The sequence below is a fragment of the Bos grunniens genome, chromosome 5 (genome assembly GCF_055505025.1).
Source record: "Bos grunniens cultivar Pamir isolate PY7600 chromosome 5, Bosgru_T2T1.0, whole genome shotgun sequence".
In the NCBI taxonomy this organism is placed as follows: Eukaryota; Metazoa; Chordata; class Mammalia; order Artiodactyla; family Bovidae; genus Bos; species Bos grunniens.
The window spans coordinates 86,174,527-86,198,259 of NC_141169.1; the positions used below are offsets into that span (position 1 = coordinate 86,174,527).

Sequence of the window (23,733 nt, forward strand, 5' to 3'; positions counted from 1 at the left end):
GCCTAGGGAAGAGATAACATGGGGACACAAATTGCAGGGAATCCTTCAGTTTGGTTTCTGGGCAGATAGATGGTTATTTGTTACAAAGAGGATATTGAGGCAGTCTCATAGAATATATGATCGTTAAAGAGCAATTAAAAATCACTACTTTCTGTACAATACAAAGACTGAAGTCCGGTGTTACTATGAACAACTAGTATTTCAATATTGTCTCATCAGTTATAACAAGTGTACCCCACTAATGTGAGATGTTAATAAGAAGGGAAATGGAAATTGAGGAATAAGAGTTATAGAAGCTCTGTTTTTTGCTCAGGTTTTCGGTAATCTGAAACTTCTTTAAGAAATAAAGCCAACTATAAAATAAATTACTAGTTTGACTCATTAGGCTCACGTGGACCAGAATCAGTGGACATTGACTTGAAATTTCTTAGAGAAGAGAGTTTTGGGCCCCATACATAAAAGCAAAATTGGCAAGAGGGCAAGCATGAAGCAGAGAGTGGATTCGTCACAAACCCGCCTGTTGTTTCCAAGAGCTTGAAACCTCTCTGCTCCTATACTCCCAGCTGGAGGAGAACAGGGAAACAAATGATTTTGCATCTACCGTCATTCAGTTTAGTTAACAAAGACATTTGGCGGCAACCTTAGATTTATGTATTATTGTTCCTTTCTAGACCTGACTTATTCAATGCTGTGCTGGGCTTAGTTGCTCAGTCGTGTACGGCTCTTTGCGACCCCATGGACTGCAGCCCTCCAGGCTCCTCTGTCCATGGGGATTCTCCAGGCAAGAATGCTGGAGCGGGTTGCCATGCCCTCCTCCATTCAATAGTTACCTTCTAATCTTTTTTTTAGTACCTCTGTAGTCAATTGGTAATTATTAAATATCTATTGACTTTCACAAGCTCAAGAATTTTTTGCTTTCTGTATAAGTGAATCTGAGGAACAGAGAGAATATATATATTTTTAAAATTCTAGGATTAAATTTTTTAATCTTAGAACTTTTAAACTTAGATTAAATTGTAAGCCTTAGTTTCCTCATTGATAAAATGAGGGTAATAATGCCCACTTTACCTGTGAGGATGGAGGAGGATAATGTGAAGTGCCTAGGATCCTGGCTGGCACTTAGGGAGCTCTCAACAAGTATGGAGTTAGAACCTAGCGGTTTCCAGCGTGGACTTAGAGATACCCACGAATCGTGCACATATCTGCATGATCTTATGCAATTAAGTCCTTTCTCCCTACAAATCCTCAAAAGTATAATAACATCTATGGTTGTGTTAAGACAATTTGTTGAAATAATGGGGTTCAGAACCTAGGGCCCTGCCTGGTAGGTGGTACTCTCTCAACAGACAATAGTTTATATTATGAGGCTCTCTTTCTTTCTGGTTTTATCTCCTGGGCTCTCTCCTAGGAGTAATCAGTTAGATTGCACACAATAGGATTTACTCGTTTGGAGGGATGTATTTAATATTCCTAGTCTCCCAGATTCTACATTAAAATTATATGTAGACAGTTTTCCCACTTTTTCATTTTCCTCTTTCTTCCAAGGACATGTGTTTTCCTTCTTAATATTGGCAGCATGTGGAAGGAAGCCCAAGTATATTACCAAAGTATCAATTACCCAGTGGACATTAATGATACAGTTTACACCTGAGAGAGAATTTTGATACACATTTGTATTTGGGGAAAAACACACCTATAAATGGACTTCCCTGGGCTCAGTGGTAAAGAATCCACTTGTCAGTGAGGGAGGTGCAGGTTCAATCCCTGGGTCAGGAAGATCCCCTGGAGGAGATTCCCGCTCCAGTATTCTTGCCTGGGAAGTCCCATGGACAGAGGAGGCAGGCGGACTACAGTCCATGGGGTCACAGAAGAGTCGCATATAACTTAGCAACTAAATAATCAGTAGGCATTAAAGAGCTGCATCTGGGCCTATTGGCTCCAAACCCATGCTCTGTCTACCAAACTCTCCCTGCAGGCTGGTCTATACTCCTTAAAAAGTATTCATAATTGAACCCAGTTACCAGGCCAGACAGAGGATGAGATGGCTGGATTGCATCACCGACTCCATGGACGTGAGTCTTGAGTGAACTCCGGGAGTTGGTGATGGACAGGGAGGCCTGGCGTGCTGCAATTCATGGGGTCGCAAAGAGTCGGACATGACTGAGCAATTGAGCGGAACTGAACTGAACTGTGTATTTGCTATTAGTTCTGAATATGGGTGGTCTGATGTTTTATGGTCATTAAAAATGAAAGCCTCCTGAATATTAGAATTATGTCATCTCCAGACTGACTAGTAATTTACATTTCATTGCCTGTGTTTTGAAGTATACATGTTGAGGGTCTTTTAAAGGAATCTGAATACCTTGGTGTAAATAAATCTCATCATTCCCCAGATTGTATGATGTCTGTTTCAATACCATAGCTTTCTAGAATACTTCAGTTATTAGTCACTAGTCTTTGAGTTACAGGTCAGAAAACTAGCTCAATCCATCTTGAGTAGAGAAGGGATTGACTGGCTCATGTTAGCTGTGGCTCATGTTGGCTCATGGTAGCTGTGGATCAATAAGAGCTCTAATCATTGTCACCAGATTGCTTTGCCCTTGCATATGTGCTGCTCATGCTACATCCACCCCAGTCTCTCTCTTCTCTCCTTTTCTCTCTCTTTCCATCCTTCCCCCATCTCTTGTCAAAGCTTCTGGCTATGCGTTAGCCTAAGGCTCTCCTAATTCAGATGTCTTCTGCTTTGAAGGCTGGTGATCATGGATTCAAGAGACCCAGCATCATAGCAGACGAGCTGCCACCATTCTCAAAGGGAGAAAATACATCTTTCAAAGGGTTTTGTACATTGAAATGAATGAGTGAGTAAACTCAAAGAAGAACTTATGAGCAACTTAGTTACTTGCCCACCCTTTTCTTCATTTGTGGTAGGGGCAGGATGCTATGATTGTCAACCCAAGCAGAATGACTTGGCTGCATAGGAAGGACCCAAGAGAGCATAGTGGGAAGAGAAGAGAAGCTGTGCAGATGAGAATGGCATGTAGCCACTGGGATATATGGCTTCTGTGTTTAAGTTACACTTTGACTTAGGAAATACTAAAAATTTAATCTTGCCCAGATATAAAAGAGATCATTTAAAAGGCCTAGGTGGGTATTTTGTGGAAAGTAAGAATAACATTAATTTTTTGGTAGTATGTTTGATTGTTTCTGTGTACTTCTTGGGGCTTCATAGTCCAAGGATGGGTCTAGGGTTTTTTCCTAGTCCTGACTGTCATAGAGGAGTGCTTTCAAACTTGTTTGCTGATATCTTCTAAAAGCCAAGGAAAGTGAATTATACAGCCAGGAGCATAGAAAGGCAAACAAGCATCACATATATTTGAGGACTCTCATGTTTTATTTAAAGCATTGATTCATATTTTGTATTCTACTGAATACTTTTCCCATTTAATAAAGGATAAATTTAAAATATTACTTCCTTTTCTCCTAAAGTGAAAGTGAAGCCTCTCAGTTGTGTCTGAGTCTTTGTGATCCCATGGACTATAGCCTACCAGGCTTCTCTGTCCATGGGGTTTTCCAGGCAAGAGTACTGGAGTGGATTGCCATTTCCTTCTCCAGGGGATCTTCCTGACCCAGGGATCAAACCCAGGTCTCCTGCATTGCAGGCAGACACTTTACCCTCTGAGCCACCAGGGAAGCCCCAATCCTTTTCTCCTAAGGCAACATATAATTGGAGAACTCATTAATGAGGATAGTGAGAGCTAGGCATCATTATGAATGAAACTGCTGCTGCTGCTGCTGCTAAGTCGCTTCAGTTGTGTCTGACTCTGTGCGACCCCGTAGACGGCAGCCCACCAGGCTCCCCCGTCCCTGGGATTCTCCAGACAAGAACGCCAAATAAAATTTTAAGGTATAAAAAGCATTAATATTTCTGTTTAATTTAGAAGTCATTTCTCCTTCCAAATGATAGACCATTTGTCAAAATATATCTTCTTTAAAAAGAGTCAATTCCAATATATCTAAATTTCTTGTCTCTTGAGTTTAAATTTATTCTCCACAAGCTGTGTGTGTGTGTGTGTGTGTCTGTGTGTGTTAAATGTCAATTGTACCTTACACTCGGACTCACAGAGGAAAGTGCTCCCCTACCGAGTTTACTTAAACTTCTAGGAGTCAGGTAACGAATGAATGAATGAGTAAATAAATTACTGTTAGAAACTACATTGTCATTCCAGGAAGATATGCCATGTTCCTTTGAATAATCCAAAGTGAATAGTATTGATTGAGAAAAACAGGCTTTTGGAATATTTTTTGGTTAAAATAAGGATTTTTGGCCTCTTGTCTCACTTTTAGGGAATTTAGACATTGAGCAATAGGTATTTCTTGATTATATTGAAAGGTACCAGTTAGAGCATGGAGTTGGTGCTCTGCTAATTAATAGATATAACTTGATATAAGTTACTTCTCTAAGCCTCAGTTTCTCATCTGAACCATGGGACTAATGATCGTGGCTAACTCAATAGTGTTTTGTGGGGTTTAAATGAAATATTCTTATTCAGTCACTAAGTCATGTCTGACTCTTTGCGACCCCCATAGACTGCAACACACTGGACTTCTGTGTCCTTCACTATCTCCGAGAATTTGCTCAGATTCATGTCCACTGAGTCAGTGATGCTATCTAACCAGCTCATCCTTTGCTGCCCTCTTCTCCTTTTGCCTTCAATCTTTCCCAGCATCACGGTCTTCTCCAGTAAAAAGAACTAGAACCTTAGAACAAAGGGAAAAAGTAGCACGCCTCCAAAATGAAGTAATTCACGTAAAATTGATTGGCATGTGAAAAAAATAGTAACTTTTAAGTGTTGTTGACTTGGCTCTTCACCTGTGTTCTCTTTTTTCAAGTTAGAATTGCACAATTTTTCTCCCAAATGAATGCAGTTAGACCATGTAGATTCTCTAATGTGTTTCCTCTAATATTATGCAGTTAACTGGAGAGGATATATAATTAAGAACCTAGTACATTGACTACATCCATGCTTGAATTAAAGACTTGCTGGGAGGTAGGGGCTGAAGTATAGTCATAATCATGTGTTTCCTCTTTCTTAAAAGGAATTATGGCTCATCTCTTTTTGCCCAATGTGAAGCCGTGGAAAATGCATGTCAGCAGGTTCTGTGGCTCTATGGAGAAGATAATCAAATAACTGAAGTTGGAACTATGAATCTTTTTCTTTATTGGATAAATGAAGATGGAGGTAATCCACCCAGATTTCAGCTCTCTGCTATTTTTCAATCATTTTCAGTGGGATTGGAGAGAAAATAACTAAAACCTTAAAACAAGAGAATAAGTAGCACACTTCCAAGATCTTAAGATTTTCTGTGCTTTTGCTGTCCAAGTATACATGAGTTTAAGTTTAGAGTATTTACAAAGATTTTTGGCTTTGTTTTTTGGCTTTAGATGTACTTACTTTTGAGTTGTCAATTTAAGGAATTTAAATCTCCACTGTTTGAAAATGTGCTTCCTTATCCTTTTATTATCTTATCATTTTTCTGATCTGATTATTTCAGTGATCATTTACCATGTATGCATGCATGCTCAGTTGCTTCCGCCATGTCTGACTCTTTGTGACCGCATGGATTGTAGCCCGCTAGGCTTCTCTGCCCGTGGCATTTCCCAGGCAAGAATACTGGAGTAGGTTACCATGTTCTCCTCCAGGGACTCTTCCCAACCCAGGGATTGAACCCACCCCTCCTCCATAGCAGGTGGATTCTTCACGTCTGAGCCACTGGGGAAGCCTGTGGTCATTTACCATATACTATGTATAAGACACTGTAGTGATAAACATAGTCTACTCTTTCTACTGATACGAAATTTAGTGCATGCTCTTGTTGTAATTCATGTAACAATCATTGCCCTTTCTACGTATTTTGATAATACATTAGAAGCCTTCCAGGTTTACACTGGAGCTCTATTTGAATAAAGGACACCGTTTTTAGGGCAAATTGGTCTTAATTTGGGGATTGTATGTAGATTGTGGTTCATTTAAGACCATTAATATATGTCTATTACAAAAATCAGTACTTCTTTATTACCTTTAATATCCTGAATGCTCACTTTCCTTCTTTGCAGTTCTTTTCTTTTAAATTAGTTGGCAGAAACCACAGACTAGAAATGTAAAATGATAAGTTTCCAAATGTGGCTCCTCTGTCTATGGGATTCTCCAGGCAAGAATACTGGAGTGGGTAGCCATTCCCTTCTCCAGGGGATTTTCCTAAACCAGAGATCGAACCTGAGTCTCCTGCATTGCAGACAGATTCTTTACAGTCTGAGCCACCAGGGAAAGCCCAAATGTAAAGTGATAAGTTTCCGAAGATTGAGTTGAGTTCAAACAATTTTTTGACCAACCTAATACTGCTGAAATCTTGGGATTGGTTTTAATTCAGATTTTAAATGAAATTTTAATTTTAAAGCAGATATAGTAGCCTCTTGCTCTTTTGTTATTTGGCTACAAATAGAGGGAAATGGTGATTCAGATGTGGCTGACTTCAGAGCTAATTTGAGCACTGCTTTCAGAGAATTACAAGATGAGCCTTATATTCCAGTCACAGTGAGAATAAACAGGTGTGGTGAGTACACCATGTTCTGGGGTTGATCCTTGGTAACCCTTGGCATATGAAAAGCCAGATATAGATTATGTTTGTCCTTCCATACCTGGCTGTTTGTAGTTGACACTCTTGAAAACACAATTTGTACTGGAATATTTGTGATTTCTAAATTGGAGTTATTACATATGACATATATCAAAAGCTGTGCCTGAAAGTTGACAGCCACTGTTGAACTCTGTACATAGGAGATAATAAATTGATTCAGTTCATTCTTTCCATCTACCCACTGCCATCCCCATCGCCAAGAAAACCCACGCAACCCCAAACAAAACCAGTGACCTCATACAGAAGTGGTACCATCCTTATTTATGGACGGGAGATGTCAGGATTTAAGCACAGTCTGAATCAGAGCTACACGATTTAACCAGAAACACCAGAAACTGTCCTGGTGAAAAATGACCCGTTATGCAAACAATAATCATGAACCATTTCCATGGCTTTTAAAGGTCAGAAGAGAATTGAATGAATTTGTCTTCTGGCTCTTATAAAATATACAAGACCTTGAGAGTTCCTATTCAGGTTATGGTTGCCTGAGATAAGTATAGTTTTAATGTGAAGATGTTCCTTCAATTTGAGGGTGTTCACTGACAGATCAGATAAAATTTAAAGTAAGGAGAAAGGAAATGGAACAAATGTTTGAACAGTATTCTGAGAGGAGTGAGGGAAATGTCAGGAACAATCTTTGGGCTTAAAAAGGAAACAGACATTGCAGCAACTCTAGTAACTTTGATTTATACTGTGTGGCTTTAGGAAAAGACAAAGAATAATGCGTTGAAAATTAGCAAAATATTGAGTTTTTTTCCCCAAAAAGCTTTGCAATAAGAGTTACAAGCAGTTCTTTCCATGAGCACCCGCTCACCATTCCTCTGGGCCAAGGTAGCTGCCACAGCACTGTGCCCTATCTTGTGACGCTTGGCTTGGAACTCATGGGTTTTTTGGTTTTGTTTTTAAACTGAAGTATAGTTGATTTACAAGGTTGGGTTAGTTTCAGGTGTATATCAAAGTGATTCAGTGTGTGTGTGTGTGTGTGTGTATGTTTACATTCTTTTTAAAATTCTTTTCCCTTATAGGTTATCACAACACTGAGTAGAGTTCCCTGTGCTATACAGTAGGTCCTTTTTGAGTGTCTCTTCATGTGGGTTTTGATTCCATCACCGCAGCCCTGATTGTAAGATCACATGGCCCCCAATTCTGTATTATTTCATTGATGAGTCATATGACATACACACTGTTCACTGTTGAGAAAGCAGTATTATCTAATACTAGACACTGGAACTACTATGAAAGTAAGATGGGATTGTCGTGGTTGGATTTCACAGGGAGTTTGGGATGCATTTACACCAGCTCTGCTCAGAGTACTCTTGCTGGGTGGCTGCTCACTCACCTCCTTCAAGTCTTTGCCACACACCCCATTCTCAGTAAGCCTTTTCTTGGATACCTTAATACAAATCTTAAACTCTCTCCCCAACACTCCCTATCACCTTCTTTTTTTCCCCTTCCATTGCTTAACATGCTATTTAATATAATTGTTTGCCTCTGCCCATTAGAAAGTGAGCAAGGAGTTACATCGATTTTGTTCCCTGCTGTATCCCTCATACTTAGAATGGCCAGCGGCACTGATGCTGACACTGATACTGATAGATGCTCAGTATATATTGTTGAATGAATGAATGATTGTGCTGTTGGTGTTTGCGTCGTTAACACAAACCCACATTCCTGGTTCCCATTAGTGCTTGAATTTGGGAAGTCAGATGAATCCTGCTGTCATTGCTTCTAAACTCTTCATCTCCCCCAAATGATTTCTCTGTCAAAAACAAGCTGCGTTTGTAGGCTCTGTTTTCCTCCTGTTGAGCAATCTGGAGCTCATTCTGGCTCTTGTAAGCTTGTTTGTGGTTGCAGAGGAAAATGAATATTTCTCACCCAAATGTTGTCATGTCATCATCTCTGTCTGGCAACCAGAGAAGCAGATGTTCTGTTCCTTGACCTCAGGCTAGTGGTTACAGATTTGGGTGTTACATATGTTTCACAAAACTGCATTTGCCCACGCAGGGCCACTGTTTTCATTGAACTCTATGCAGTCTTAGGAGAAGGGCATGGCAACCCATTTCAGTATTTTTGCCTGGAGGATCCCATGGACAAAGGAGCCTGGTGGGCTACAGTCCATGAAGTCACAAAGAGTTGGACACGACTGAAGTGACTTAGCACATGGTCTTAGAGCCCAGCAAGCTTTAGGAGAGGTCCGGTTTGGGGACACTAGAATTGTTTGTTTATATGTGTGGGGTGTATGTGTGCATACACATGTAGATCCGTACATCCATATATCCAGCTTGCTTGCTATTGCAAAACACGTGTTTATCTTGAGATCAAAGTAGCCCCCAAAACATTGCCAAAAACAAATTTTCTTCTTTTGAAACAGTGGTTTTCAGCAGATGATTTTTTGACTCAAAATTCAAAGAAATCATACTGCTATACCCTAACAAAGAGGATTTTTTTTTTTAACTCAAAAACATGTATTACATATCACTCCAGGCCAGGCATCTTATTGAGTTTTGGGGACACAGGAGTAAACATAAAGTCTTGGCATTCCAGAGAGCTGTGTTGTTGTTGGGGACGTCTCATGTGGCCACAGTGGAGTGGATGAGTCCAGAGCACAGTCTGCAAAAAGAAAGGATGGTGGCCACAGTGTTGAGAGACTTGAGCGCTGACAGTGTTCCCCAGTGTCACCAACCTTGGGAAGTCACATGTTTCTTCAGCCTCAGTTTCTCTTCTGGAAAACAGGACTGCACTAGGTGATCTCTGAAGTCCTTTCAGGCTGCATCAAGCGGCTCTGGAGTTCAAAGACTGACTTCTACCCAACTTTTGCTACCCAGTGGTCCTTTACAGCATCCCTTGTGAAGTCCTCCGCAGACACATGACAAGCAACACATCTATTGTAAGGTTCCACATCTATATAAAGTGATTGTTTAAGGCTCGAATTTCTCACTAGATTCAGCTTCCTGGGTGCCAGAGGTGAGGAGGAAGGGGAATGTTGAGTACCAGAGGCATCCTTCTGGAAGGAGGCTGTTGGCTGGTGTGCCACACTCTTTTTTTTTTTGTAAGATTTATTTATTTCTGGGTGTACTCGGTCTTTGTTGCTGTGAGCGGGGGTTATTTGTTCAGTGCACAGGCTTCTCAGGGGGATGGCCTCTCTTATTGTGGAGCACAGGCTCCAGGCGCGTGAACTTCAGTAGCTGTGGCACTCAGACAGTAGTTAAGGCACATTGGCTTAGTTTAATTGTCCCATGGCTTGTGGGATCTTCCCCGACCAGGGATTGAACCTATGTTCCCTGCATGGGCAGGCAAATTCTCAACTGCTAGGCCCCCAGGGAAGCCCCACACTGAGTCTTGTAGACAGGTCATCATGTCCACTTGCACTGTGGTTGGGAGTGTCTGCAGTCATTTTCCTACTAGACCAGTGTCTTGGCTTTGGCCCTGTGGGTCACCCATGGAGTGTTATTTTATTGTTTGGATTTCTTTTTTTCTTCTTTATGTTTTCTTTGTTAGGCATATACACGCCTGAGCCCACCCTGCATGCATTACATTCACATTTCAGAGGCTGAGGTCAACATCTCCATACCTGATGTGGATGCTCCTCCATGGCTGAATGCCACTCTGGATAGAGTTGTCAAGGCCAGTGTGGGAGCAGGGACAGCCTGAGTGGGCATGCATACCTCTTGGGACAGAGTTACCCCACAGTACTCTTAGAAGGTTTGGTAATGCCCAGTGTTTCTGGATAAGAGTCTACCTACATTTTCCTAATCACAACCAGCTTTAATCTTTTTGACTTTGCAATGTTTTGACTTTTGGATTGTTCTTCAGTTGGAATGTTTTTTGACTTTTGGAATGTTGCTCTTTGGAGTATTTCATAACTCTTATTGTTTGTTAGTGGGAAACCATCTCATTTTTCACTGGTTAAGGATAAATTGAAGGGGGTAGAATGACTGATGGGGCTTCCCTGGTGGCTTAGTGATAAAGAATCCATTTGCCAATGTAGGAGATGCAGGTGCAGCCCCTGGGCAGGAAGATCCTTTGGAGAAGGAAATGGCAACCCACTCCAGTATTCTTGCCTGAAAAATCCCATGGACCTCGAGGAGCCTGGTGGGCTATAGTTCATGGTGTTGCAGAGAGTCCGGCACAGCTTTGTGACTAAACAGCAGAAGGATGACTGATTTTCTTTCTTGTTTTTTTTTTTCTGCATTTTTTTTTCTTTTAAAGAAAATATAAGGATCTACCTGAAGTGTGAGTTGATTTGAAAAATTTGATAGTACAGAACAGTGGCCCCCTTTTCATGTTTGTTACCAGAAAAATAACAGGAAGTGTTTTTAAAAATAACAAGAAGTGATTGTTGTTTAGGAAAGCATCTAATAAAGTTTGAAACTATTCCAATTTCTAATTGATAGAAGAAGAACTGGCAACTCCTCCACTAGATGGCATCATTCTTCCAGGAGTGACGAGGCAGAGCATCTTGGACTTGGCACACAAGTGGGTGAGTACCTTTGGCATGAACCCCTTTTATTTTTTATTTTTTTTTCATGAACCCCTTTTATAAAAGCATGAAATAAAAAGGAATCAGAATAAGTCCAGCTTAGTGTTGAAATGATCTCCTGTAGTTCCAACCAACGTTATCTTATCTTTAAATCGTAACTTGAGTGAAAAGAACTCTTCTAGAAGGACTGTCTTGGCAAGACTATCAAATAAGTACTGTTTATAGGGAAGGGCAGGCAGAAACCAGTTTAGCAAGTTGTCCTAGTGAAGAAGTATTCTAGTACTAGACTCAAGCTTTATGCCAGGTGTCTCCTATTAATTCACCTGGTTTATCTTCCATGTACTTCCTTTTTGCCAGCCTTTTAAAATCTAAACACTCAAGAAAATATAAAGTTGTTTTCAGTAGCCTTTCTGATTCACATGACACAGGCAAGTCTGTTAAACCATTCGGTATTGGAAATGACTTCGCATATTCAAGATGAATATTGAATGAGTTGGTTAAGCTGGCAAAGATTCTTGGATGGGACTTTTGACCCATGTGTTAAAATGGTCTCCAGGGGACAAGAAAAGGCTTTGAACATACTGTGGTCAAACAGTGTTAATAGGACAAATGTTTAGAAATACACATGTCTAGGAGAGTACAGTTTCTTTGGAAAAGGCTTTGGAAGTAGAGAAAATGTGCTATAAATAATTCTACAAAACCCTGAAGTAGACAAGACCCAACTGCCACATGCTGGCTGGCACATTGGGCATGACATTTACAGACTGTTGGTATAATTTCAAACAGCTTGCCCTGTCCTAAATATGTTTGCAATTGGAAAGATGTATTTTCCAAGCTCAGTAATTTTTGTTTCATTAAAGAGAAAAATCAACCAAGTACAGAAGGTTTGATGACAAGTTGCAAGTGGAAATGCTTTCCCACACTAATGATTTGCTAGCATGAAAAATAGGTTATTATGGAGGAAGTTTTTTCTTGACTTCTTAGCTATAATTTATTTTTAAAACTGTGAGACATACACGCCAAGAGGCATGTGGGGGGTTACCAGTATTTGCCAGACAGGGGAAAATTGTCCAAAGATAAAGGAGGCTGAGGAGAGGAAAAACAATTCTGTTTATTTACAGGAGATTATTTTTTTTTCTTTTCCAGAACATAAAACTCAGCTTTAACTTGGCTGATTTTCTGGAGTTTACTTATTTATTTATTTACTTACCTTTGTACGACTTAATTGCAGTTGCAGACTGAGATAAATTGAAACTTACAAAAAGCCACATTTCTATTGCAGGCATATTTTTTTTTATCTTTCCAAATATACTTACAGCACGAAGCAGTCTTCTAATGGTTTGAATCTTGCCAAGGGCAGTGATTTCCATTTGTATCTGTTGTGGACTTGTACATTAAAAAAAATGCTCTCTTCTTACTTAAAGTACCCATTCTTTGCTGCCCTTAATTCATATAGCCTCTTGACCAGCTTTTTTTTTTTTTTTTTTTTGAGCTTTAACTATTAACAAAGAATGAGAATTAAACAGATTAAAGAATGAGTATGAAACAGATAGTTTAAACACAGCTTAAAAGCATCAGGGTTTTTTTTTTTCCCCCACTTCCTATCCTTGAGCAGATGTTCAAATAATTCAGTGGAAGTTGATGAGAGGGTGTACCAATAATTCTGTGATGAAACTCAACCTGAAACGGCATCAGAGAGAAAGAAGAGGATTACTGTTGTAAAGTCAATTGCATCAGTGAAATTAGGGGAAAAAATACACAGTGTAATTTCTCAAATATGCTACCTATGTATGTTTTAAAATAATGAAATATTTCAGATATTTAAACTCAGCCCCTGTTTCTACTCCATAAAAGACACAGTAGAAAGAGGATTTGGAGTCAGTCAGATCAGACCTGAGTTCACATCCAGTTTCTGCCATTTCCTGGCTGTGAGGCTTCAGGGGTATCACTGAACATCCTTGAACCTTAATTTTCTCATCTGTAAAATAGGGTGATAATACCCACCTTAAGCTATCAATGCAAAGAAGGAAAACAACAGAATGGGAAAGACTAGAGATCTCTTCAGGAAAATTAGAGATACCAAGGGAACAATTTCATGCAAAGATGGGCTCAATAAAGGACAGAAATGGTAGGGGCCTAAAAGAAGCAGAAGATATTAAGAAGAGTTGGCAAGAATACACAGAAGAACTGTACAAAAAAAGATCTTCATGACCTAATTACAATGGTGTGATCACTTACCTAGAGCCAGACATCCTGGAATGTGAAGTCAAGTGGGCCTTAGGAAACATCACTACGAACAAAGCTAGTGGAGGTGATGGAATTCCAGTTGAGCTATTTCAAATCCTAAAAGATGATGCTGTGAAAGTGCTGCACTCAATATGCCAGCAAATATGGAAAACTCAGCAGTGGCCACGGGACTGGAAAAGATCAGTTTTCATTCCTATCCCTACAAAAGGCAATGCCAAAGAATGCTCAAACTACCTCACAATTGCACTCATCTCACACGCTAGTAGAGTAATGCTCAAGATTCTCCAAGCCAAGCTTCAGCAATACATGAACCGTGAACTTTCAGATGTTCAAGCTGGTTTTGGAAAAGGCAGAGGAACCAGAGATCAAATTGCCAACATCCACTGGAACACTGAAAAAGCAAGAGAGTTCCAGAAAAACATCTATTTCTGCCTTATTGACTATGCCAAAGCCTTTGACTGTGTGGACCACAATAAACTGTGGAAAATTCTGAAAGAGATGGACATACCAGACCACCTGACCTGCCTCTTGAGAAACCTGTATGCAGGTCAGGAAGCAAGAGTTAGAACTGGACATGGAACAACAGACTGGTTCCAAATAGGAAAAGGAGTACATCAAGGCTGTATATTGTCACCGTGCTTATTTAACTTATATGCAGAGTACATCATGAGAAACGCGGGGCTGGAGGAAGCACAAGCTGGAATCAAGACTGCCGGGAGACATATCAATTACCTCAGATATGCAGATGCCACCACCCTTATGGCAGAAAGGGAAGAAGAACTAAAGAGCCTCTTGATGAAAGTGAAAGAGGAGAGTGAAAAAGTTGGCTTAAAGCTCAACATTCAGAAAACTAAGATCATGGCATCTGGTCCCATCACTTCATGGCAGATGGATGGGGAAACAGTGGAAACAGTGTCAGATTTTATTTTTGGAGGGCTCCAAAATCACTGCAGATGGTGATTGCAGCCATGAAATTAAAAGACGCTTACTCCTTGGAAGGAAAGTTATGACCAACCTAGACAGCATATTAAAAAGCAGAGACATTACTTTGTCGACTAAGGTCCATCTAGTCAAGGCTATGATGTTTGCAGTGTTCATGTATGGATGTGAGAGTTGGACTATAAAGAAAGCTGAACACAAAAGAATTGATGCTTTTGAACTGTGGTGTTGGAGAAGACTCTTGAGAGTCCCTTAAACTGCAAGGAGATCCAACCAGTCCATCCTAAAGGAGATCAGTCCTAGGTGTTCATTGGAAGGACTGATGTTGAAGCTGAAACTCCAATACTTTGGCCACCTGATGCGAAGAGCTGACTCATTGGAAAAGACCCCGATGCTGGAAAAGATTGAGGGCAGGAGGAGAAGGGGATGACAGAGGATGAGATGGTTGGATAGCATCATCGACTCGATGAACATGGGTTTGGGTGGACTCTCGGAGTTTGATGGACAGGGAGGCATGGCGTGCTGCGGTTCATGGGGTCGCAAAGAGTTGGATACGACTGAGCGACTGAACTGAACTGACCCATCTTAAAAATTAGAGAACGCGCTGTGTAACTGATGCTCAATAAATAGTGGCTATAATTATTAATATTAGATAATAATGTACTTTATCTTATGATAAAAAGGGTTTGGAACACACATTAAGTAACATTCGAGTGCGTCAGCTTGTGAAACTTTGGGCATGATAACAAACAAAAGGCAGAAAAGAAAGAAAGTATTAAAATATACTGTGTACTCTATCATGCTAATCTGATATTTTATATTCTGATCATCTCATTTAGAGATGCTGTGACCTTGGAGTAGGTTGCTTAGCATCTTGGTGTGTTTCCGAAAAGATGATGTCACTCTTTCCAGCTTTTCTTTCTAAACATGATTATGACATTGTTTCAGTTCAGTCAGAAGGTAAAGTAGAAAGGTCTGTACCTCAGGGCATTTTTTGCTTGTCTGTTTCTTAAATATATATGTATATATATAATCTCTTTTTTACTTTTATTATATTTTCTCAAATAAACTTCCCAAAAGGAAGATATTTTAAGAGCATTTTCAAACATCTTTGGCATCACATAAAAAAGAAATCTCGTGTAAAAAACGAAATGTCATCTGAACTTTTATCATACAAAGGCATAATCCAATATGAACATATAAAATATATACAAATATAGTGCATGGTCAGTCACTTAATACAGCTCTATTTTTTAATTGAAGGATAATTGCTTTACAGAATTTTGTTGTTTTTTTCTGCAAAATGACATGGATCAGCCCTAGGTATACATATGTCCCCTCCCTCTTGAATTATATTTGTTTTTATTTCTGTTCCATACAGGGTGAATTTAAGGTATCAGAGAGATACCTCACCATGAATGACTTGACCACCGCTGTGGAGGAGAACCGGGTGAGGGAGATGTTTGGTTCAGGCACCGCCTGCGTTGTTTGCCCTGTTTCGACTATACTGTACAAGGATGAGGTAAGACATTGTCTCTTCACGTCCTGTCATTTTCAAACATTTGCCTATAATTTAACTCTTTGGATATATATATGGACAAAATGCTAGTTGACCTCAGGATGCAAAGCATTTTTCAAATAACTTGATGTTCTGTTAATTGCGGCAGTTGTCTTTATGAACCTGTGTTAGCAAATGACTTATTCATCTTTCCAGTGGTTTCCTGAAAGCGCCAACAGTTTCATCCTTGGTTATCATACCTGCCTTAAGTGTGCCAGTAGGCTTACACTTATCTAGCATCTCTCTAAGGAAGGTCTTCTTGTTGTTCAGTTGCTAAGTTGTGTCTGAACTGCGACCCCATGGGCTGTAGCCTGCCAGGCTCCTCTGTCCATGGAGTTCTCCAGGCAAGAATACTGGAGTGGGTTGCCATATCCTTCTCCAGGGGATCTTCCCAGACTAGGTATCAACCTGAGTCTCCTGCATTAGCAGGTTGATTCTTTACCACTGGGTCACCAGGGAAGCCATAAAGGAGGACTTGCAAGTAGTTATATTTCAGTCTGTGGTTTCCAAAAGCACTTCCTAACTACTATAGGAGGAAGCAAATTGTTAAGGAAAACTCATTGGAATGATGATTGAGTTTTTTCATCTTCATCATCATCATTAATTAAACCACTTCATAAAAAATTGTCATTTGGCAAACATGATGCATTTACTTCAAGAAGCTTTTATTTGGAAGACATTTTCTCCTATTAAATTAATCTTGTTTATATATGCTGTACTTCCGTTTCTTGTCAGTGTTTTTTTGTCCTTGTTGTTGTTTCTTGCTTTCTTCTTTATAACAACATAGCTCTGTCCTCATCTAACTTCATAATTCAGAGGCATAGGGGCATTATTTTTATAATATAATTGGCTTAAATTATTCATAATAGTAAATGCAAATTCTGTTGGTTTTTAAATTCAACATTATAATTATGTTTCCTCAACTCGGTGAACTGATTTTTTTTTTCTGCTGATTTAAATGGTGGTTGCTTCATTGCTTGGGATTTTCAAAAACTTGACATAATTGCATGAACAGATAGATGATTTCAAGGGAAAAAGATTATTCTATTGTATATGGATACTTGTACTGATTATAAAGCTACTGTTTCACATTTTACTGTGGTAATAACTAGATAATATATTATTGGTCTACAGTTAAATGAACTAAAGTTGTCATTAGGTCAGTTTTTTTTTTAAAGCACATGTTTCTTTTAATATTTATTTATTTATTTGGCTGTATCGGGTCTTCGCTGCATCATGCAGGATCTTTCCTGCAGCATACAGAGTCTCTCTAGTTGTGGCTCATGGGCTCAGTAGTTGTGGCTCACAGGCTTAGTTACTCCACAGCATGTGAGGTCTTGGTCCCCTGACCAGGGATCGAACATACTTCCCCCGCACTGCAAGGTGGATTCTTGGTCACTGGACCATCAGGGATGTCCCTGAGTCAGATTTTTAAAGTCCATTGTTACTTCATCTCTAGAAGTAAGTTTATAAAGTTTGTGGCCTTGTTTTAGGGGAGCATTCAGAGCCAAAAGGCATATCTAATTATCCTATTATCCTAAAGTGTATAATAAGAAAAGTAGGAGTATAGACTGTCTACTAAAATCAAACTATCAAAAGCCTCAAGCCAGCAAGGCATGAATAGACATGGCTCGAAATACAGATTAGGGTCATAAAATCTCTTTGTCCTGACTTTAACCATCTGTGCAACTTTGTGGAATTCGTGGCCCTTGGAAGCTTGGCTTAGAACAGACAGATTTAGCAACCCCTTTTGTGAAGACATAGACTCGTTTGCATTTATATTACTGAGGGATTGCCTTGGTGGTCTGGTGGTTAAGACTCCATGCTTCCACTGCAGGGGGCACAGGTTCAATCCCCGCATGCCGTACAACAAGGCCAGAAAACAACAACAACTTATGTCCCTGAAATGGCTTGCTTTAATTCATGGCAGAATACCTTTTGAGCTCTCATTCCCTGCCAAAAGGGTAGATGTGGAGGCTAATATTTCATCTTTGTGGATTCTCAGGATGCTGGAGGAAGTAGGGTTTAAGTTTAGCCACAGTTCTAGGTACCTCTGGCTTCTCGTTCATTCTTCAAATCAGCCTGGAGGTTGGCATATAAACCAGTTGTACCCTGAAATCAACTGGTGGGAGATGAACAATCTAGCATTGACTAGACTGCGTTTATTCAAATTAAGAATAAGAAAGAATCTTTGGCATAGAAGTTAGCATACGTAACAAGGTTATCATTGTGCCATTCCCTATTTCGGTAAAATCGCTTAGTTTCTTACTTGTCACTGTGTACACGAATATCCTCAAATTAATTCATGTCTGGTTTTATTTTATAGACTATACACATTCCAACTATGGAGAATGGTCCTAAGCTTGCAAGCCGCATCTTAGAAAAACTGACTGATATTCAGGTAAGAGCATCTATTTTTAAGATGTTATTTATTTCATGCAAAGCCTAGAACCAAATCTTACCTCTGTGGAGAGAAGAGAGTAAGTGCTGCCATTTGAGATCAACAAACTAAATTTAAGGAAGATGTTGCTGATAGTGTGGATGGGCATGAGCAAAGCAGAAAATGAGAAAAAAAGATGCATATTTTTTTTAAAAAAAGGAAGGAAGGAAAGAAGCGGGAATAGATACAGATACATACATACACAGTCAGAGAGTCAGAGACTCAATTACTTAGCACTAAAAAATAAATATATTCAGTAAATTTTGATAACATTTAAAAATCTCATTGAAAAGTGTAACATACTTTTATAAAAGAAAAAAAGCTTTAAAGTAGAAGAAAGCACAGAAAAAATAATATTGCCTGTGATTCCATCACAGATAAAAGCACCATTAATTTTTGATATCTTGATTTTTAATATTTTGTAAGCATTTATATATTTTTAGATAGATGTTTTACTAACAATGGGATCACATATAATTTTGTTAACCTGCTTTTTTAATTAATAAATCATTTGCTTTTTTATATCAGTAAATTTTAAAATTTCATGTATAAAGTTTAATTGAACTCTACTATGTTGATAAATAATAATTTTTAAAGAAATCTTCTTGTTGAACATTTATGTTGTTGGAAATTCTTTCATTGTTATGAACAGTGTATTTTTAGTTTTTTTCTTTAGGATAAATTCCTGAAATTGTAATTATTGGGTCAAAGAGCATGTACACCTGTTTTTTAGTACTGCTAACTTTGTTTTGTCAATTTTTTTCTGAGCAACAATCTACAGTAATATCGGGCAGTTAAGCATCTTTCTAGGTAGGCAGATAATATACTCAGTAAACCTGGCTCGCCTGTAAAAGATATTTTTCCAAAATTTGGTGAGCCTAGATACCATCATTGCCAGTTGGTGAAAAGGCAGCCGAGATTCATATTGAAATGTAAAATGAAGTTTAATTGATGGGTGACATCAAGTGGTGTGTGGTCTTAAAAACTAAGCAAATATTTAAAATGGGTAGGAAAAGCAGCAGGTCCCTACAGAGCAATTGAAGACTTTAGATAAAATATGTTATTTTTTGATGACCTAGCAACTTTTATGCAAAATTTATAACAATAAAAGAAAAATTGTGGGTTTTGAATCTACAAGTTGTGTTAATTCTACTCTTCAATAGAAGTTTTCTATAGGAATTTTCTGTAACCTTAAAGGAATATCTTAATATTAGAGGACTTAAAACTCAGAGTTGTTTTCTACTTTTGTACATAGAAACAATCAAAAGTAATTTGAAGAAATTTAATAAAACTTTTCTGCAGGGATGGTTCAGGTATTTCTCTTCTAGTGAGTCTTTTTTTTTTTTTTAATTGATGTATGGTTGATTTATGAGCTTTCAGGTGTACAGCAAATTGATTCTGCTTTTTATATATATATATATAACTGAACTGATATAAAGTTTAATTGAACTCCAACATGTTAATAAAGAATAATTTTTTCAGTTCAGTCACTCAGTCATATCCAACTCTTGCAACCCCATGGACTGCAGCACGCCAGGCCTCCCTGTCCATCACCAACTCCCAGAGTTTACCCAGACTCATGTCCATTGAGTCAGTGATGCCATCCAACCATCTCATCCTTTGTCACGCACTTCTCCTCCTGCCTTCAATGTTTCCCAGCATCAGGGTCTTTTCAAATGAGTCAGCTCTTCATATCAGGTGGCCAAAGTATTGGAGTTTCAGCTTCAACATCAGTCCTTCCAGTGAACACTCAGGACTGATCTCCTTTAGGATGGACTGGTTGGATCTCCTTGCAGTCCAGGGGACTCTCAAGAGTCTTCTCCAACACCACAGTTCAAAAGCATCAATTCTTTGGCCCTCAGCTTGCTTTATAGTCCAACTCTCACATCCGTACATGACTACTGGAATAACCATAGCCTTGACTAGATGGACCTTTGTTGGCAAAGTAATGTCTCTGCTTTTTACTATGCTGTCTAGGTTGGTCATAACTTTCCTTCCAAGGAGTGATCGTCTTTTAATTTCATGGCTGCAGTCACCATCTGCAATGATTTTAGAGCCCCCCAAATAAAGTCAGCCACTGTTTCCACTGTTTCCCCATCTATTTGCCATGAAGTGATGGGTCTGGCAGCCATGATCTTAGTTTTCTGAAAGTTGAGCTTTAAGCCAACTTTTTCACTCTCCTCTTTCACTTTCATCAAGAGGCTCTTTAGTTCTTTTTCCCTTTCTGCCATGAGGGTGGTGTCATCTGCATATCTGAGGTAATTGATATGTCTCCCGGCAGTCTTGATTCCAGCTTGTGCTTCCTCCAGCCCCGCGTTTCTCATGATGTACTCTGCATATAAGTTAAATAAGCACGGTGACAATATGCAGCCTTGATGTACTCCTTTTCCTATTTGGAACCAGTCTGTTGTTCCATGTCCAGTTCTAACTCTTGCTTCCTGACCTGCATACAGGTTTCTCAAGAGGCAGGTCAGGTGGTCTGGTATTCCCATCTCTTTCAGAATTGTTCACAGTTTATTGTGATCCACACAGTCAAAGGCTTTGGCATAGTCAATAAAGCAGAAATAGATGTTTTTCTGGAACTCTCTTGCTGTTTCAATGTTCCAGTGGATGTTGGCAATTTGATCTCTAGTTCCTCTGCCTTTTCTAAAACCAGCTTGAACATCTGAAAGTTCACGGTTCACGTATTGCTGAAGCCTGGCTTGGAGAATTTTGAGCATTACTTTACTAGCGTGTGAGATGAGTGCAATTGTGAGGTAGTTTGAGCATTCTTTGGCATTGCCTTTCTTAGGGATTGGAATGAAAACTGACCTTTTCCAGTCCCGTGGCCACTGCTGAGTTTTCCAAATTTGCTGTCAGATTGAGTGCAGACTTTCACAGCATCATCTTTTAGGATTTGAAATAGCTCAACTGGAATTCCATCATTTCCACTAGCTTTGTTCGTAGTGATGCTTCCTAAGGTCCCCTTGACTTCGCATTCCAGGATGTCTGGCTCTAGGTGAGTGATCACACCATCGTGATTATCTGGGTCGTGAAGATGACAGAGGGAAAACTAAATTCTATTAAATAGAATCAGAAGAAAAAGCTAAGTAGAGTTGTTCAGCCAGCATAATCATGAAACTTTGGAAGGCAAAGCAGAAATGAGTATCATCCGCTTTGAGATGGTGACTACATATATGCCCCAAAACCCTGCTACTGCTACTGCTAAGACACTTCAGTCGTGTCTGACTCTGTGTGACCCCATAGATGTCAGCCCACCAGGCTCTCCCGCCCCTGGGATTCTCCAGGCAAGAACACCAGAGTGGGTTGCCATTTCCTTCTCCAATGCATGAAAGTGAAAAGTGAAAGTGAAGTCGCTCAGTCATGTCCGACTCTTAGCAACCCCATGGACTGCAGCCTACCAGGCTCCTCCGTCCATGGGATTTTCCAGGCAAGAGTACTGGAGTGGGGTGCCATTACCTTAATCCTAAAGTATGAATGAAAGAAGTCCAGAGGTAACTTTGGGACAGATGGGAAACCATTGCAAAAGGTCTCAGAAAGACCATTTTTATTTATTTATTGGAGGATAATTGCTTTACGAAGTTGTGTTGGTTTCTGCCATACAACAATGCAAATCAGCCATAAGGGTGTGTGTGTGTGTATGTATCCCCTCACTCTTGTTCCTCCCTCCAACCCCAGCCCTCTAAGTCACCACAGAGCACTAGGCTGGACGCCCTGTTGTTGTTCAGTCACTAAGTTGTGTCCAACTCTTTGCAACCCCATGAGCTGTAGCACACCAGGCTTCCCTGTCCTTCATTATCTCCTGGCATTTACTCAGACTCATGTCCATTGAGTTGGTGATGCCATCCAACCATCTCATCCTGTGTCATCCCCTCCTCTTGCCCTCAGTCTTTCCCAGCATCAGGGTCTTTTCCAGTGAGTTGGCTCTTCTCATCAGGTGGCCAGATTATTGGAGCTTCAGCTTCCACATCAGTCAATCCTAAAGGAAACCCTGAATATTCACTGGAAGGCTCCCTGTGTTATACAACAACTTCCCACTAGCTGTCTGTCTAACACTTGGTAGTGTATATATGTGAAGTCTTTATGTTGGGGTATAGACAGTTACCAATGTTGTGATAGTTTCAGGTAGATTGCAGAGAGACACAAGCATACTTGTATCCATTTTCCCCCAAATGCAGTCCCTTTCAGGCTGCCACATAAAATTGAGGAGAGTTCCCTGTGAGAAAGAGCATATTTAGAAGTAAGATTACAAAAAAAAAAGAAGTAAGATTACAGAACGCAGGAATGTAGGTGATAGGAGTGAATGGTTTTGATTCATTCATTCAACAGTTATATTGAGCACACACTGTATGCCAGAGACTGTTTCAGATGCCCGGGAATAGAGTAGTGAGAAAAGTGACCAGGAAATTGGAGAAGTCAGAGCAAACTGGTATAGAAGGACAGATTTATTCAATTTAAATTTGAGACCATATCAAAAGGTTTAAAAATAAAAGTTACATATGACGTAGAAAAGGAGGAGAAATAGAACATTTTTCTCTTACCTGTATGTATTCTCTTTATAACTTGGCTGAGAAGTTAGTAATTTCTCTTTTTACCGTAGGTAGTCAAGTATAATGGTAATAACACTAAAAAACTAATGATATGTTCAAGGGCTCTGTACTGAACAAAGAAACAAAGGGATGCAAGCATGCATGTGATCAGTCATGTCCAACTCTTTGCGACCCCATGGACTATAGCCTGACAGGCTCCTCTGTCCATGGAGTTTTCTAGGCAAGAATACTGTGGATTGCCATGCCCTCCTCCAGGGGATCTTCCTGACCCAAGGATCGAATCTTTGTCTCTTGCTTCTCCTGGCAGGCAGGTTCTTTACCACTTGAGCCACCTGGGAAATGCAGGGATACATGAGATTCTGAATTAAACCACAAACCAAGCACCATATCTCCTCCAAATTGTTAAGTAACCCAGGACCATCCCTTTGGAATCTAAGACCACCTCTTTTCTTCTTCAATTATTTTGTGCCTCTGGGCATGAAACCTACAGTTTCAAAATTATTCTCTTACAAGATGGCAAATTGATGCTGTCAGCCAAGCTACTAAATTGTCTGTTTCTCTCCAAGAAAAATAATTTAAGTAATTACTGAGGAAAAAGCATAGAATTGCACCATGTTTTACATTTGATCTCTTTGACGTTACATGGAAACATGATGTTTCCTCCCAAGTGCTCTGAAATTGAAAAGGAGTGCAATAGCAACCAAAGAATCCTCAAGGTTCTTGCCAGTTCTTTCTCTGGGGGGGAGAATTCCTTCTTAACCACAGATCTGATTTTCATTTAACTTGTATATTTCTGTATATGAGCAAGAATCTCTGAGGCTGA

The 23,733-nt window shown here is 39.6% G+C and overlaps 1 protein-coding gene across 5 annotated transcripts in view; it reads left to right on the plus strand.

Moving 5' to 3' along the window:
• The window catches only part of BCAT1 (branched chain amino acid transaminase 1), a 118,488-nt gene that overhangs the window by 87,878 nt on the left and 6,877 nt on the right, over positions 1-23,733 (plus strand). For all 5 annotated transcript variants that reach the window (XM_086401738.1, XM_086401742.1, XM_086401740.1 and 2 more), the window contains exons 7-10: positions 5,098-5,240; positions 11,091-11,176; positions 15,744-15,884; positions 18,247-18,321. In XM_086401738.1, coding sequence (XP_086257864.1) covers positions 5,098-5,240; positions 11,091-11,176; positions 15,744-15,884; positions 18,247-18,321 — 445 coding nt within the window. The remainder of the gene's footprint in view (positions 1-5,097; positions 5,241-11,090; positions 11,177-15,743; positions 15,885-18,246; positions 18,322-23,733) is intronic.